The sequence below is a fragment of the Acinonyx jubatus genome, chromosome C1, assembly GCF_027475565.1.
Source record: "Acinonyx jubatus isolate Ajub_Pintada_27869175 chromosome C1, VMU_Ajub_asm_v1.0, whole genome shotgun sequence".
NCBI classification, from domain to species: domain Eukaryota; kingdom Metazoa; phylum Chordata; class Mammalia; order Carnivora; family Felidae; genus Acinonyx; species Acinonyx jubatus.
Window position 1 is genome coordinate 20,731,175 of NC_069381.1, and position 14,429 is coordinate 20,745,603.

The 14,429-nt window shown below is 40.4% G+C and overlaps 1 protein-coding gene across 2 annotated transcripts in view; it reads right to left on the reverse strand.

The window, feature by feature from the left end:
• The window catches only part of EYA3 (EYA transcriptional coactivator and phosphatase 3), a 96,633-nt gene that overhangs the window by 9,211 nt on the left and 72,993 nt on the right, over positions 1-14,429 (reverse strand). For both annotated transcript variants that reach the window (XM_015075058.3, XM_015075057.3), the window contains 4 exons: positions 12,432-12,490; positions 9,907-10,067; positions 7,246-7,360; positions 6,097-6,218 (listed from right to left, as the gene is read on the reverse strand). In XM_015075058.3, the coding sequence (XP_014930544.1) occupies positions 6,097-6,218; positions 7,246-7,360; positions 9,907-10,067; positions 12,432-12,490 (457 nt within the window). The remainder of the gene's footprint in view (positions 1-6,096; positions 6,219-7,245; positions 7,361-9,906; positions 10,068-12,431; positions 12,491-14,429) is intronic.

Genomic DNA, 14,429 nt, shown 5'->3' on the forward strand with positions numbered 1-14,429 from the left:
TTTCATTGTTCTGGCATGTAATGATCAAGGATGAAATACATTTAGGAATGTCTCCTCTAAAAGGATTAAGAGATGGAGAGAGTTATTAACAGCTCAAAGTGAAGAAGTAGCTACATGAAAAAATGACTCCCAATACCATTGGTAAATATACCTCCTCCATTTTACTCTCTCAAAAAAATTCTGGAGATGAGCTTTCCATTCAGGAGGGTATGGGCAATGGCCATTCAGCTTACCAAATGTCAAACAACTGCAAGACTTTAAACAAGCCTTTGGAGAATATTAGGTTTCTGGGCTTCCCCTATCAAAAACACTTATGACATTTTCAGAGATGATTCTGAGAAGTCTTGTTAATGTCCAAGATAACAGAGTGGCAATTAACAGAACCAAAGCTCTGAAATCATTTCAGAGGAAGGAGACAAATATTTCGCCTCCTTGCTCCCCATTTCACAGTTCTGTCAAGGAAAGCCTTAAGCCTCTCACTGTGGTTACCAAGGCACCAGGTACCACTATAGCTTCGCAAATCAGCTCTGGGTGAAATGAGATTGAGAAAAATTACCAAATAAGCACATGTACTGTCAAAGGGAATACAATCATTCCCACTCAATGGGTGTCAGGACTCAGTATAAAAAGCACTGCAGAAGATCTACCTTTCAAGTATGAAAGGCTTTAGCGAGTGCTCTGGGTTCTTATGAAATGCATAGTGAAGCAGTGGCAGCAACAGCAAAATATGAAGGGGGGCTGGATTTCCCCTAATCTATTGTAAATGAAATCAACATACACACTCAAAAAAGAATAAAATAAATTCCTGTATACCTTCCACCAACCCACTTTTGTCAAATCTTAAACACTTTATCTTTGCTTTAGATAAAAAAATAAGAATAATGAGATATTAGATTTTTTTTTTGAAGTTTCCTGTGTATCCCCACCTGATGGCCCTTCCTTTCTGCATATGTATCCATTAACAATATATGGTATATGGCGGTGAACATTTTTGACCTCTAGATAAACGATACATGCTGTACTTACCTATCTGCAATGTGTTTTTTGTGTTGAACATTGTTTTTCATATTAATCCTTGCAGATGTATGTAGGTTAGTTCATTCGCTTTTAACTGCCATATAGCATTCCATTGTTTGGATATATCTATTTATCCATTTTCTTTTCATGGACAGGTTCACAGATAGGCTGTCTCTAATTAGTTTCTATTATGAACAATGTGGCATCAAAAAAAAAAATTCTCACACGTGTCTCCCTGTGGATGTGGGAATTACTTAAGGGCAGGGGTTGGCAAACTACCTGTATAGAGTCAGGTAGTAAATAGTTCAGGCTTTGCAGGTCATATGATCTCTGTTGCAACAACTGAATTCTGCTACTGTAGAGTGAAAGCAGCTATTGAAATGATCCGACACTGCTATGTTTCAATACAACTTTATAGAAACAGGCATTGGGCAGAATCTGGCACATGAGTTAGAGTCTGCAGACCCCTGTACTAAAGTGTATCTATCTAAAAGTGGAGTTGCTTAGGGGTGCGTGGGTGGCTCAGTCGGTTAAGCGTCTCAGGTCATGATCTCATGATAACTTTGGCTCAAGTCGTGATCTCATGGTTTGTGAGTTTAGGCCTCACATTGGGCTCTGTGCTGACAGTTCAGAGCCTGGAACCTGCTTCAGATTCTGTGTCTCCTTCTCTCTCTGCCCCTTCCCCACTCATGCTCTCTCTCAAAAATAAATGTTAAAAAAAATTATAAAAGTGGAGTTGCTTGATCACAGGGTTATGCACATCTCCAACTTTACAAGACATTGACAAACTGTTCTCCAAGAAGGGCTATATCCATTTTCAATACCACAGATAGAGTGTTTCCATTTTCTTGACAAAATTGGGCACTGTCAGACTAAGTCTCTATCAATCTGATGAACAGGAAATGTATCAGATTTTAATTTGCATTTCTTTAATCTGAATATCCTTAATTGGTGAGGTTAAGGAACTCTTCATCTGCTTACTGGCAAACTGATTTTCCTTTTCTGCAAACTGGCTGTTCCAAGGTTTCTGTCCACTTTTCTAATATGTTGTTTGTTGCTTAATGATTTATAGTTCTTTATAGATTTTGTATACCAATTAACAAGTAAAAGGGTTGCAAATATCTTTTCCCAGTCTGGTTTGTTTTGTCACTTTATACTATCTTTCACTGGATATAAAATTAAAAGCTTCATCTAATCAAAACAATAATTTTTTGTTTTTTAGAACTATTTTTGGGGTCTATTTTTTTTAAGTTTATTTATTTTGAAAGAGAGAGAAAGAGAGAGAGACAGCGAGCAGGGGAGGGGCAGAGAGAGAGAATCCCAAGCAGGCTCCACACCATCAGCATGGAGCCCTATGTGGGGCTTGAACTCACTAACTGTGAGATCATCACTGAGCTGAAACCAAGAGTCAGTGCTCAAGCCATGGAGCCACCCAGGCACCCCTAATTTTGGGGTCTTTTAAATGAGATCCTTTTCTACTCTTCTGTATTTTCTTCTAAAAGTTAAACTTCTGCTTACCATGTTTTTTTTTTTTTTTTAATCCATTTGGGATTTATTTTTTCAAATAGCATAAAGAAGGAATATAATTCTGCTTTTCTCTTCATATGGATAGATAACCCAATTAGCACCAGCAAGTGAAGATAAGTTCCATGAGTACAGAGGATTTTGTAACTGCTGTATTCCTAGCGCCTTGGCAATACCTGACACACAGGAGGCATCGCTATTGTCCTTCCTCATGTGTGAATCATTTCCACCTGCATATCAACTTGGCAGAATTTCTCTTATGTTCGAAAATCTTCTTGAACCCATATACTTCTCCAATTACTGCCTCATTTCTTTGTTATTCTTTACAATTGATCTAAAGTGTTGTCATATGGTTGACTTCTCCAGCTCTTCCCATTCTCTCTTAAGTCCATTCCAATTAGGATTTCACCCCCATCATTTTGCTCAAACTGCACGTCAAGATTATTAATGACCTCCTCCATGTAGCTAAAAGCAACCTTATTTGATCCATCAGGAACATCTGACTGGAGCCTGGAACCTGCTTTGGATTCTGTGTTTCCCTCTCTCTCTCTCTGCTCCTCCCCTGTGCGTGCTCTCGCTCTCTCTCTCACTCAAAAATAAAAAAATTAGGGGTGCCTGGGTGGCTCAGTCAGTTAAGCGTCTGACTTTGGCTCAGGTCATGATCTGATGGTTCATGGGTTCAAGCCCTGCATCGGGCTGTGTGCTGATAGCTCGGAGCCTGGAGCCTGCTTCTGATTCTGTGTTTCCCTCTCTCTCTGTCCCTCCCCCGCTCATACTCCGTCTCTCTCTCTCTCAAAAATAAATAAAACATTAAAAAGAAATTAAAAATTAAAAAAAAGAAACATGACTTTCTTTTCCTGATTGTCAGCCATAGTACTTATGACCATATGACATATGTAGTTTACTTACTTACTTATTTATTGACCATTTCTTCCCACTAGGGGCAAGGATTTTTGTCTTTTTGGATCACTGCTGTATCCCCAACGCCTAGAGAAATGCCTTGCATATAAAGGTGACCAAGAAATATTTGGTGAATGAAGGAAGAAAAATAAATGTCAATAGGGCTTGGTGGGCTTATAACCTCCACAGGTCCTGGGATATAAAAAGAAAAAAAAAATCAGACCTACCTTTTATGGAGAAAGCTGATCAGTAGGCATGTAGTAGATTAAAAAAATGAATAACCACAGATCAGCTTCAAACTCTAGGAAGTACAATGGTACAATGTGGAAGTAGAAACTGTAAGCAGAAAGAGTCTGAACAGGCGAAGAGAGGGTTGTCATGTTCCTCTTTCCCTGACCGTGTGTAGCACACAAGAAGCAGAGTGAGAATTCTGCTGCCTTTTTTTTATTAAAAAAAATTTTTTTTTACATTTATTTATTTTTGAGACACAGAGTGAGACAAAGCGCGAGTGGGGGAGGGGCAGAGAGAGAAGGAGACACCGAACCTGAAGCAGGCTCCAGGCTCTGAGCAAGCAGTCAGCACGCAGCCTGATGCGGAGCTCGAACCCACAAACTGTGAGATCATGACCTGAGCCGGAGTCAGACGCTTAACCCACTGAGCCACCCAGGTGCCCCTCTGCTGCCTTCTTAATAGAACAAGTTGGTCTTGTATAAACCTGGCACCAATTAATTAATTCAGCAGATGTTTACTGAGTACCCACTGTCTCACATATTTGGTACTGAATACATTTTTAGGGGTTAAAAAGTACCTTCATATAGTCTCATTTGATTTCACAACCTATCTGGAAGTTTCTCATTTTATATAAGAAAACTGAGGCTCAGGAGATAAAGTAATTTGCCTAAGGTAAGAACTAGTAACTGGGAGAGATAGGACTTGATTTCTAGTCCTTATTACTATTTTTTTCCTTTTCAAAAAACTGTGGTAAGAAACACATAACAGAATATTTGCCATCTTCACCATTTCTAAATGTACACTTCGGTAGCGTAAAGTATACTCACATTGTTGCGCAACATATATCTCTAGAAATTTTCATGGTGCAAAGCTGAAATTCTATACCCATTAAACAGCCAATTCCCCATTTCCCTCCCCTCCAAGCCCCTGTTCATCACCATTCTACTTTCTATTTCTATGAATCTGACTACTCTAAGAAGTATTTGTCTGTGACTGGCTTACCCCATTAGCAGAGTGCCTTCAAGGCTGATACGTGTGGCTGTATGTGACAAGAGTTTCTTCCCTTTTATGACTGAATAAAACCCCACTGTACGTATACACCACATCTTGTCGAGCCAATCATTTGATGGACATCTGAGCTGCTTCCATCTCTTGGCTACTATGAACACAGGTGTGCAAATATTTTTTTGAGAACCTGCATTCAATCCTTTTGGATATATACCCAGAAGTGGGATTGCTGATCATATATATGATAGTTCTATCTTTAATTTTTTTGAGGAACTGCTGTATGGTTTTCCATAGCAGTTTCAACATTTTATGTTCCCACCAAAAGGGCAGAAGGGTTCCAATTTACCCACATCTTTGTCAACACTTCTTATTCTTTTTCTTTTTAATTTTATTTTTAAGTAAACTCTATGCCCAATGTGGGGCTCGAAGTCATGACCCCGAGATCAAGAGTTACGTGCTCCACTGACTGAGCTAGCCAGGCACCCTTATTTGTCTTTTCTTTCTTTTTTCTTTTAAAGTGTATTATTTTGAGAGACACTGGAGAGAGGGAGAGAGAGAATCCCAAGCAGGCTCTGTGCTGTCAGAGTGGAGCCCAATGTGGGGCTCAATCCCACAAACCATGAGATCGTGACCTGAGCCAAAATCAAGAGTTGGACACTCAACCGACTGAACCACATGGGCTCCCTTATTTTTCTTTTTTTGACAGCAGCCATCCTAATGGGTGTGAGAGATTTAACCATTTTTAAGTATGCAGCTTAGCCTTTGATTTTTAATCTAGTGCTTTTTCTATTATACTCTACTGCAGCACTCTCTCTGTGAGAAAGAAAAAGAAACTTGGAATGAGGCAAAGGAGATTTGTAGGGGCACCTGGATGCCTCAGTCAGTTGAGCATCTGACTCTTGATTTCGGCTCAGGTCATCTCAGTGAGATGAGCCCCGCATCAGGTTCCACACTGGGCATGGAGGCTGCTTAAGATATTCTCTCTCTCTGTCTGTCTCTCTCTCTCTCTCTCTCTCCCTCCCTCCCTCCCTCTCCCTCTGCCCCTTCTACCCTCCATGGCAGCATGCACTCATGTGCTCTCTCCCCCTCTCACAAAAAAAGGTAGATTTCTAAGCTACCTGTATGTTCTTCCAATTATTATAAAAGGAAAGAACATGATAAATTTTAAGTTCTACAAACCTGGATTTGAATCCTGTTTATGCAACTTACTAGCTATGAAGGCTTGAGCAAGCTTACACAGCTGTTAAGCCTGAACTGGCCCATCACTAGTATTAGGAAGACTGCTGTGAGGGTTACAGATCTCTCTCTCTCTCTCTCTCTAAAATGCCTAATCAAGGGGTTAGTAAAGAACTAAGTGCATCATAAGTAGGTAGTATTATGTAAAGCAAGTGACAAGAAACAAAATAGAAACCATACCAATTTTGGTAGCACTATAGATGTTCTCAATAGGAAATATTTCTCCTAGCCCATACAGGAGAACTTTGGCCAGAGCTGGAACCAGCTGGGTTGTAGTGATCAGAACATTCACACAATTCTTTCTAGAAGGGAGAAAAAATAAAAAGAAAAAGATGAAACCAAACTAACCTGGGAGCAAGAATTTGAACGGGCCTTCTCTTTGGGAACTAATTATTAAAAACTAACCTCAAAGGGCCTGATATTTGTTCAGGGCCATGTTCAGTTACTGGTCTAATTATCTCAGGTTTATTTATTTCCTATATTAAAGGACAGTGATTCTATATATATAGTGGGCACAGAGTAGCAACTTGATTCTTGCTTCATTTCCCTTCTAACCATTCTAGCTCACTGCACTCGTTAGCAAATAAACCACCAATCCATGTCACTGACCCTACACGCTAGGAAACCAGCAAAAAGGCTTATAGTCACAGTGCTATTTCATCTGAATGCAACTCAGCCCTTAATAAGATATGACTTAAGTCCTCTTTGCCTTTTACACAATAGCAGCACCAATTCCAGAATACATGTTAATTTCACATGTACTTTACCTTCAGGAATACCCACCCTTCAGTGTCAGTTTTACTGTTTGCTCTACTAAGTTGTAGATCTGGAATTCCTGCTTTGAGGGAGGGAGCAATAGGGTATTAGTGCAGACTGTATTTGACTGTATTTATTTCCCATTCTGAGCTTCAAGCTGAAATATCCCTAAACTGCTTAATATATTCCTTTTGAATCCTGCCTTCCTAAGTGGGTTTTGGTACATTTCTTCAGAGTGTCCTGTACCTAGAATATGTGATGTGTCTCCTACATGGATTCTTTGATGTGACTGGGCCATCTCCTGGCTGGAGATTATTGGTCACTGAGCTTTAATTCTGTGAGAAAAAAGTAAGGAGAAAGAAAAAGGCTTTCATGTATAAATATTCTCTTAAAATTCGAAGGCGTGCTGTTAGCGCAGAATGACCTTACCTCCTACCTACCCTACATGTTTTCCTGCATCCTTTAAACTCCTCTTACCACGAGCCCAAACCTATGTTAGAGAGTGGCCTATCACGGACTGGGGTAGTAAAGAGTGTTTCTTAGAGAGGGTGAGAACTAAAAGAAGTACCATACCTGGACTGGATGAGAAGTAAGGACTTTAATGCAGTTCCTAACCAGGAATCTGTTAAAACTTCAATTTCTGCTCTCAGTCTCTGCAGTGCTTCCTTTCTCTGGGGACTGAGCAGGCCTTTCAGAATAAAAGCAGACACATTTATCATTTGACAACATATCCTTGCTGACACCGAGGAAGCAACTTCTAAATTCAATTTAGAAACACTGTGGGTCACTGAAATATTCTACCGAGCTAACAGGTTTCTCTTCCTGGTAAAACCCTAGAGTAGCCTACTTAATTAAGAGGTCTTTTTGACTTTATCAGAATGTTTTGCTAGGGGGTGGGGGGCAACCACCACAACAAAATCAGCTGAAAGAAACACTGTGATTAAATTCTGCAACAAGCTCACTCTTTTATCACCACCCAATAACATAATTTGCAGACTAGTGGACCATCCTTTGAGGAGCACTGCTTTAGACGTGATATCAAGAATCAAAGGGGGCAAAATGTAGGTTATAGTTGGGAGCGTCTGCAGCATTTCCAATCTCTCTAAAGAAACCAAAGCCCGGGGAGGAAAAGGAGGTTGCCTAAGATCACAAAGCAGGTCAGTGGCTTTGGTTTCAGAAGTCTTTGCACTGCCTTGCACTGCTCCCGTGGGACTGTGCTTTCACAGCCCTGAGATTCCAGGTTCAACAACCAACTCTATGAACATCATTTATTTGTACATACTTACTTGTGAAACAACTCCAGATAAGAAGAGACTAAAACAGTGCTTAACATCAGACAATTAAACACAGAACAAAACAGAACTGATCTGATGGGAGCATGTTATCAGACACGTGAATTACAATATTCAAATAATCAATCTGGCCCTGTATTTTCTTATAGTGAAGGTAGAAAGAGAAATCCTATACTCTACTACAAATATTCCATAAAAATAGAAGGCATTTCTGTGAGAACTGTGCACAATATGTTTTCAGATTGATGGCTTCACAATGCAAGCCTAGAATTACAGGACTTTCAACATCTCTGATAAAACAACAAAACCAGTATGTGACCCACACATAAGTGTATATGTCACACTCATAACTAATAATATGATGTGGCACTTTTGTTAATTCTTATTTTATAAAATACAGGTAGACATTAGTTTTAATATGTTCCCCAGGGTAGGCTCAGGGGATTCTCACAGAGCATCCTATCACTTTCTTCAGAAAACCAGGTCCTGGAACTCACTGGGCAAAAAAAGGATCAGATACTTGGGTTGTATATGAAAACTAACAAAAGAAAGGCTAATGTCTGCAGAGAGTAAAAGCAAAAAGATGGAGGTGTCAAAATAAAAAGTACTGACTCTGAATCATTATAAAAAAATAGGCCATAAGAAGGGGAATCTAAAAAAAGCAAATTAGATTCCCAAAGCCCAGATGCCTGTGATTTTTATCTGGTACTGGAGGGCTCTAAAAGAAATGAAACAAATTATCTTTGAAGTCCTATTTTTACTTTCTGCACCAAAATGTAAAGCAGCATGGTGTGGCAGGAGGACTCTCTTGATCCGGGGTAATATACCACTAGACAGTGCATGGAATCCCCGAAACTTCATGCAACATTTTGTGTATATGCGGATCTTTGAGGGTAATGGTTCACAGTTTAATTTTTTTTCTTATAAGGGTACATCACTAAAGAAGGAACTGCATGAGGGTGCCTGGCTGCCTCAGTCATTAAGCATGCGACTCTTGATCTTGAGGTCGTGAGTTCAAGCCCCATATTGGGTGTAGAGCTTACTTAAAAAAAATAAAAATAAAAATAAAGAATAAAAAAATAGATAAATCTCTTACACTTAAAAAAAAAGGGGGGGGGGGGACTGCATGAATGTAAAGGGCACTGGACCAAGAGTTAGGAGATTGGATTCCAGCCGTGACTATGGGTAAGCTGCCCTCAGTACTCTCATAATAAACATGTTTTCTCAAATGCAAAATGAGAAATGTCTCTTCTAATTTGAACAACCTATGGTTAATTAATTAATTATAAATAATGGAATTTTAGGCATAGTGACAGCCGATATTTGAGGTATTTCTGGGCAGAAAGGATTTCCAAGGTCCAACACCTGGCCACTGCCAACTGTAATTCTGGACCTAGTTTTCCATCCACTAGAAACCTAGTCACTAGTTCTACCTGACAGAGGGAGACACAGAATCCAAAGCTCCGAGCTGTCAGCAAAGAGCCCGACGTGGGGCTCAAACTCCTGAACCGTGAGATCATGACCTGAGCCAAAGTTGGTTGTTTAACTGACTGAGCCACCCAGGAGCCCCTCTACCTGACTTGTTCTGATGGTTAAATAAATCAGTCAAAAAATATGGCAACCTATTAGTACTGACAATAGTTGTAAGTCCAGAATAAAACAAGTCATCAAACATAATCTCTGGAACACATTTCCTTTAAAAAGGTATTTGTCTAATAAACAGGAGAACTTTGCAAAGCAATGCTAAGAGAAGTGCGTGAGAAATGTAAAGCTTCCTCTTCAAAGGGTTTCAATCAAACCTCAATTTTTTTAATACAAAATTAAAATGTTATTGCGGCCCCAATTCCTAAGCAGTTGCTAGGGAGTTCTAAGGGATGCCTGGAAAAGAATGCAAGAAGTCAGAAGGAAACAGAGTATCAGACTGGTCGTATGCCACACTTACCACCCACATTGCTTTTGTGCTTATCGTAGATTTCTCTCACTTTTCGGTAGCGGAAAGCCAGTTTTCTCATCCAGTCCACACCTCCTTGGACACCCACAGAGGAACCATGGCTGCCACCGCCTCCTGATCCACTGAAACCATCTGTTGAGAAACTGTAGTTGCTGCAGAGAGAGAGGATGATGAAAATTAATACTGCTATTGTCTGAGGTTTTTGGCTGAATGCCACTTGGGATTCTCAGTCCTATTCCTGGCATCTGACATCAAGTCTAAAGGCTTTAAGAACCTTTTCCCTTAATCTCTGTGTGTCAGAATCCATCTTCCATTAGTCATCTCCCTCACCCCTATTACTGCTATCAAAGAAAGGGGGAGAGAGAGGGAACAAGAGGTAGGAACCATTCAAGCACCAACTTCCCCTAGAGGTGGTCTTGGTTTAAAGTGTCTTTTCATGAATGACAGCATATCTTTCAGTGAAAAAAAAAAAAAAAAAAACCGGGGCGCCTGGGTGGCGCAGTCGGTTAAGCGTCCGACTTCAGCCAGGTCACGATCTCGCGGTCCGGGAGTTCGAGCCCCGCGTCAGGCTCTGGGCTGATGGCTCGGAGCCTGGAGCCTGTTTCCGATTCTGTGTCTCCCTCTCTCTCTGCCCCTCCCCCGTTCATGCTCTGTCTCTCTCTGTCCCAAAAATAAATAAACGTTGAAAAAAAAAATTAAAAAAAAAAACAAACCCCAAAACCCCGGAATATAACATTTTTGTGTACACACACAGACATACACACAAATGATGGCAACTATGGAAAGTGGAGAAACATGTGAAGAAATAACGGAAGGAAATAACCCCCAATACTAGTAATTGCAAGATATAATGGAGATATTCTTCAGAGATGTTAGCTGGTTTATTAAGTTCATGGGTCATAGTGGTGACTTTAAAATGTCCTCAAATTCTTTAATACTGCTCTCTTCTAATTCTTCTCTCTATAGGTATGGACTGCATTTAAATATAAACAGGATGCGGTCGAAGCCTCAGAGACTAGGCTTCTCTTGCTCTCTCTTGGATCACTTGCTCTGAAGGACATCAGCTGTCACATGAGAACACTCAGACTGCCCTATGGAGAGGCGTACAGATAGTGAGGAAAAGGGGTCTCCCGCTACCAGCCGCAGGTGAGAGGTCGCGAGCAGCTCCTCCAGTTCTAATCAAGCTTTCAGATGATTGATTTTAGCTCCAGCCAATATCCTGATTTTAGTTTCAGAGACCCTGATTCAAAAGTACCCAGCTAAGTCACTTTCAAGTTCCTGTCCTATAAAAACTATGAGATGATAATGTTTATAACTTTAGGTTACTAGTTTTGGGGTCATGTTACACAGCAACAGTTAAGTAATACAGTGAAACAGGCTGGGAGAGATGAACACTTCCTAAGTAGAGATTTGACAAAATGACCGACAGAATTAGGGACAACCTGGTTCAACTGAAAGTCAAAACTGAGTTCAATAGGTGTTAAGATTCTATAACTAAGGAAATAAAGTTGCCAAGACACTTCGGTAAGTACTGGTTAGCCATGTGTACAAAAGGAAAAAAAACCACTAGGGTTTAGGTGGATCACAACTGCTTCAGACCAGGCTCTTTCCTAAAAAGTCCGGTGAAATCTTGCAGGAACGGTATGCTCCATGGCTGTGCAAGCACAACACGCGTGACTGGATGCTGTTCTTGATGTGGAACCTTCACCTTGTTCTCAGCCCTACGGGATTAGGCCCTCAGGGAGAGGCATGCCCAGCTCTGCTCTATGTTTGAAAATTCACGGATGAAACAATTTTATAGGAGACACAGGAAAGAACTTTTTGCCTACTGAAAAGGGACAAACACCAAAACAAATGAACATGAAAAATGGGACGGTCTTTTTTTCTTAAAGTCTTCAAATATAAGCTAGATAAATTGTTGGATTATTCTTAGCCAAGACTGCTGGGCCAGGAGACAGCAGCCAAGAGAGATATGAGGAGGCCGAGCAAGCATTTTGCCACTGAGACCCGCTGGGTTTAGTGTTCCCTGATAGAACATTTTAAGATCGCCTCCCATAGGGTTAGTCCTGACACCAGCAGACCCCCACAATTAGGTTCCTTGGTAAAACTCCTGATGCTTATTTGTATCTAAAACTAACCAGTGTGGAAGCACACTCCTCCTGACTGAAAATCTAGCCAAAGAGAAATGAGTGTACCCTTTACTTTGAAATGCTTTTTCCTCATCCTGTCATTGCTCCCCATTCAAGGCCATACTCAAATTCTGCACTGAGAAGGCCGCTCCAATGTTGGCAACCAGCTGCTCCCCGCACACACCAGAATTACTTTCTTTTCTGTGCTCCATCACATTTTCTACTGTCACCTCTGCACACTGCCATCGTTAACTGTTTGTCTCTGCCTCCTCTACCAGACCGTGAGAACTTTTAGGGCCATGTCTTACTCATCTTTGTTTTCCTCTGAACCTAGACAGTGATTGTGTACAGGCATTCTGATGTTTAAGACATCACTGTTTCTATCACCTCAAGTCTTGGCCATTGTCATCAGAAGCCACATCTTCCACATGCACCTGGTCACACTCCTGTTAAAAGATAAAACCACACACTATTTCAGTCCACGGAGTAGAAGCGCTATCACCACCATGACATATTGTAAAAAGACCACAAATTACGGCAGATGATGAAATACCTCATAGTCTCTCTTGTGTGTGGAGGATCACTCTCACCCCCCTGCTGTCCAACTTCTTTTAAGGCCTAATTCATATCCCACAGTCCACGAAATTTTCCTTAACCATCCCAACCTTCAGGTATGCTCTTATCTCAACAGTCATGGAGATAACACAATAGCTCATGGGAATAAACACAAGCTCCCTTACACTGTCAGGTAGATCTATGTCCTATGCTAGACTACAGTGTAAGTTCTATTACACTGTAGCCCTCTGTTGGCACAACCCATATCTTACACCTCCTTTGTACCCTTCTAGTCTGGTCCTATGTAGCATGTGCTCTTACATGGTATGTACCCAACAAATTTTTGCAGATGAAAGAGATACTGGTAGAGTATGGTATCAAAACAGAATGACTGAAACAGAAACTTGTACATCCAAACATAGGAATTAGAAGTGGTCACCTAAGTTAATCTCCTCATGTTCTAAAAGTGAGGCGACATGAATGATCCAAGGTCACAGAACCAGTGATAGAAAGAAACTAAAAAGAGCCTCAGCCTTCTAATTTGAATCCAAGGTTCTTTCCACCACACCCGTGCTACTACTGACATAAAATGCCACCCCCTGCCTAACTCGGAGAGATTCACTCCTCTGACACCACCTAGGGCAATGTGGTGATGTCCACCTGCATCAGAATCCCCTGGGGAAGTTTTTAAAAAATGCATATTCTTGGGTCCACCCCAGACCTACTTGAATCAGAATTTCTGGGAGTGAAATCCTAGAATTTTCATTTTTAACAAGCTCCCCAGGTGATTCTTATGCCCCCTAAAGTTGAGAACCACTGACCTGGGGGGGCAGGAACACATTCAGGTCAAATTCTTCACAGAACTTTCAGTCCTGAGTGAGGACTATGTCTAGAAAATCATTACAAATACAATTTGGCAATAATTATTGGCACAAAGTAGGTTTTCAATAAATGTTTGCTGAATAAAAACTATGATGTCCTAACGTATCAACATGTGAAGTTGAGGAAGATTAAGCATTGTGGAGCTTAGACAAAAGTACTGGAGTTTAGAGCTCTGGTAATACAATTTGTTGGAGAAATGTCCACTGAGTAGAACTAGATTGTATTTAAAAAGAAATAGGATTACTTTGTGTTTATAAAATGCTATCTTATTCTTTATTTTTTTAGTTTCTTTTTAATTTTATTGAAGTAATCTCTACACCCCATATGGGGCTCAAAGTCACAACCCTGAGATCAAGAGTTTCATGCTCTTCTGACTGAGCCAGCCAGGTGCCCCACTATCTTATTTTTAATTAAAAATTTTCGCTATTTTAAAAACTAGGTAATATAAATAGTACACTGTTTGAAACTCAAAAGAACATAAAGTGACAAGTCTGCTCCTTCCAACCTCTGTGTCCCAGCAACACATCTTCTTCCCCAGGTAGAACAGCTGTTATTAGTTTCTGGTGTAGGATCACTGTTTAACTGAAGCCCAGAATGCGGAGATAACTTTCCTAACCTGGAACTCACTCTCTGGTCTTCTGACTTCCCAGTCTTGTGCTGTTTCTACTACACCATGGTTACCTCAAAGGTGAACTTAAATGTCAAAGCCAAAAATATTCACCAAGAAGCTCTCAGTGTTACTGGTTTTCCTTGCATCTAACTATAAAATGATTCTGGACATCAAGATTAATGTACACACGGATAATAAGCATGTATAAATTATAATGAGTTAGTAGAGCAGCCATTCACAGATCTGACAAATCAAGAGATTTTATTTTAAGAAGGTAAAACCAAAAAATAGTCAAAATATAATTAAGAGTACAAAGAATCAAACCCACCTTGTATATA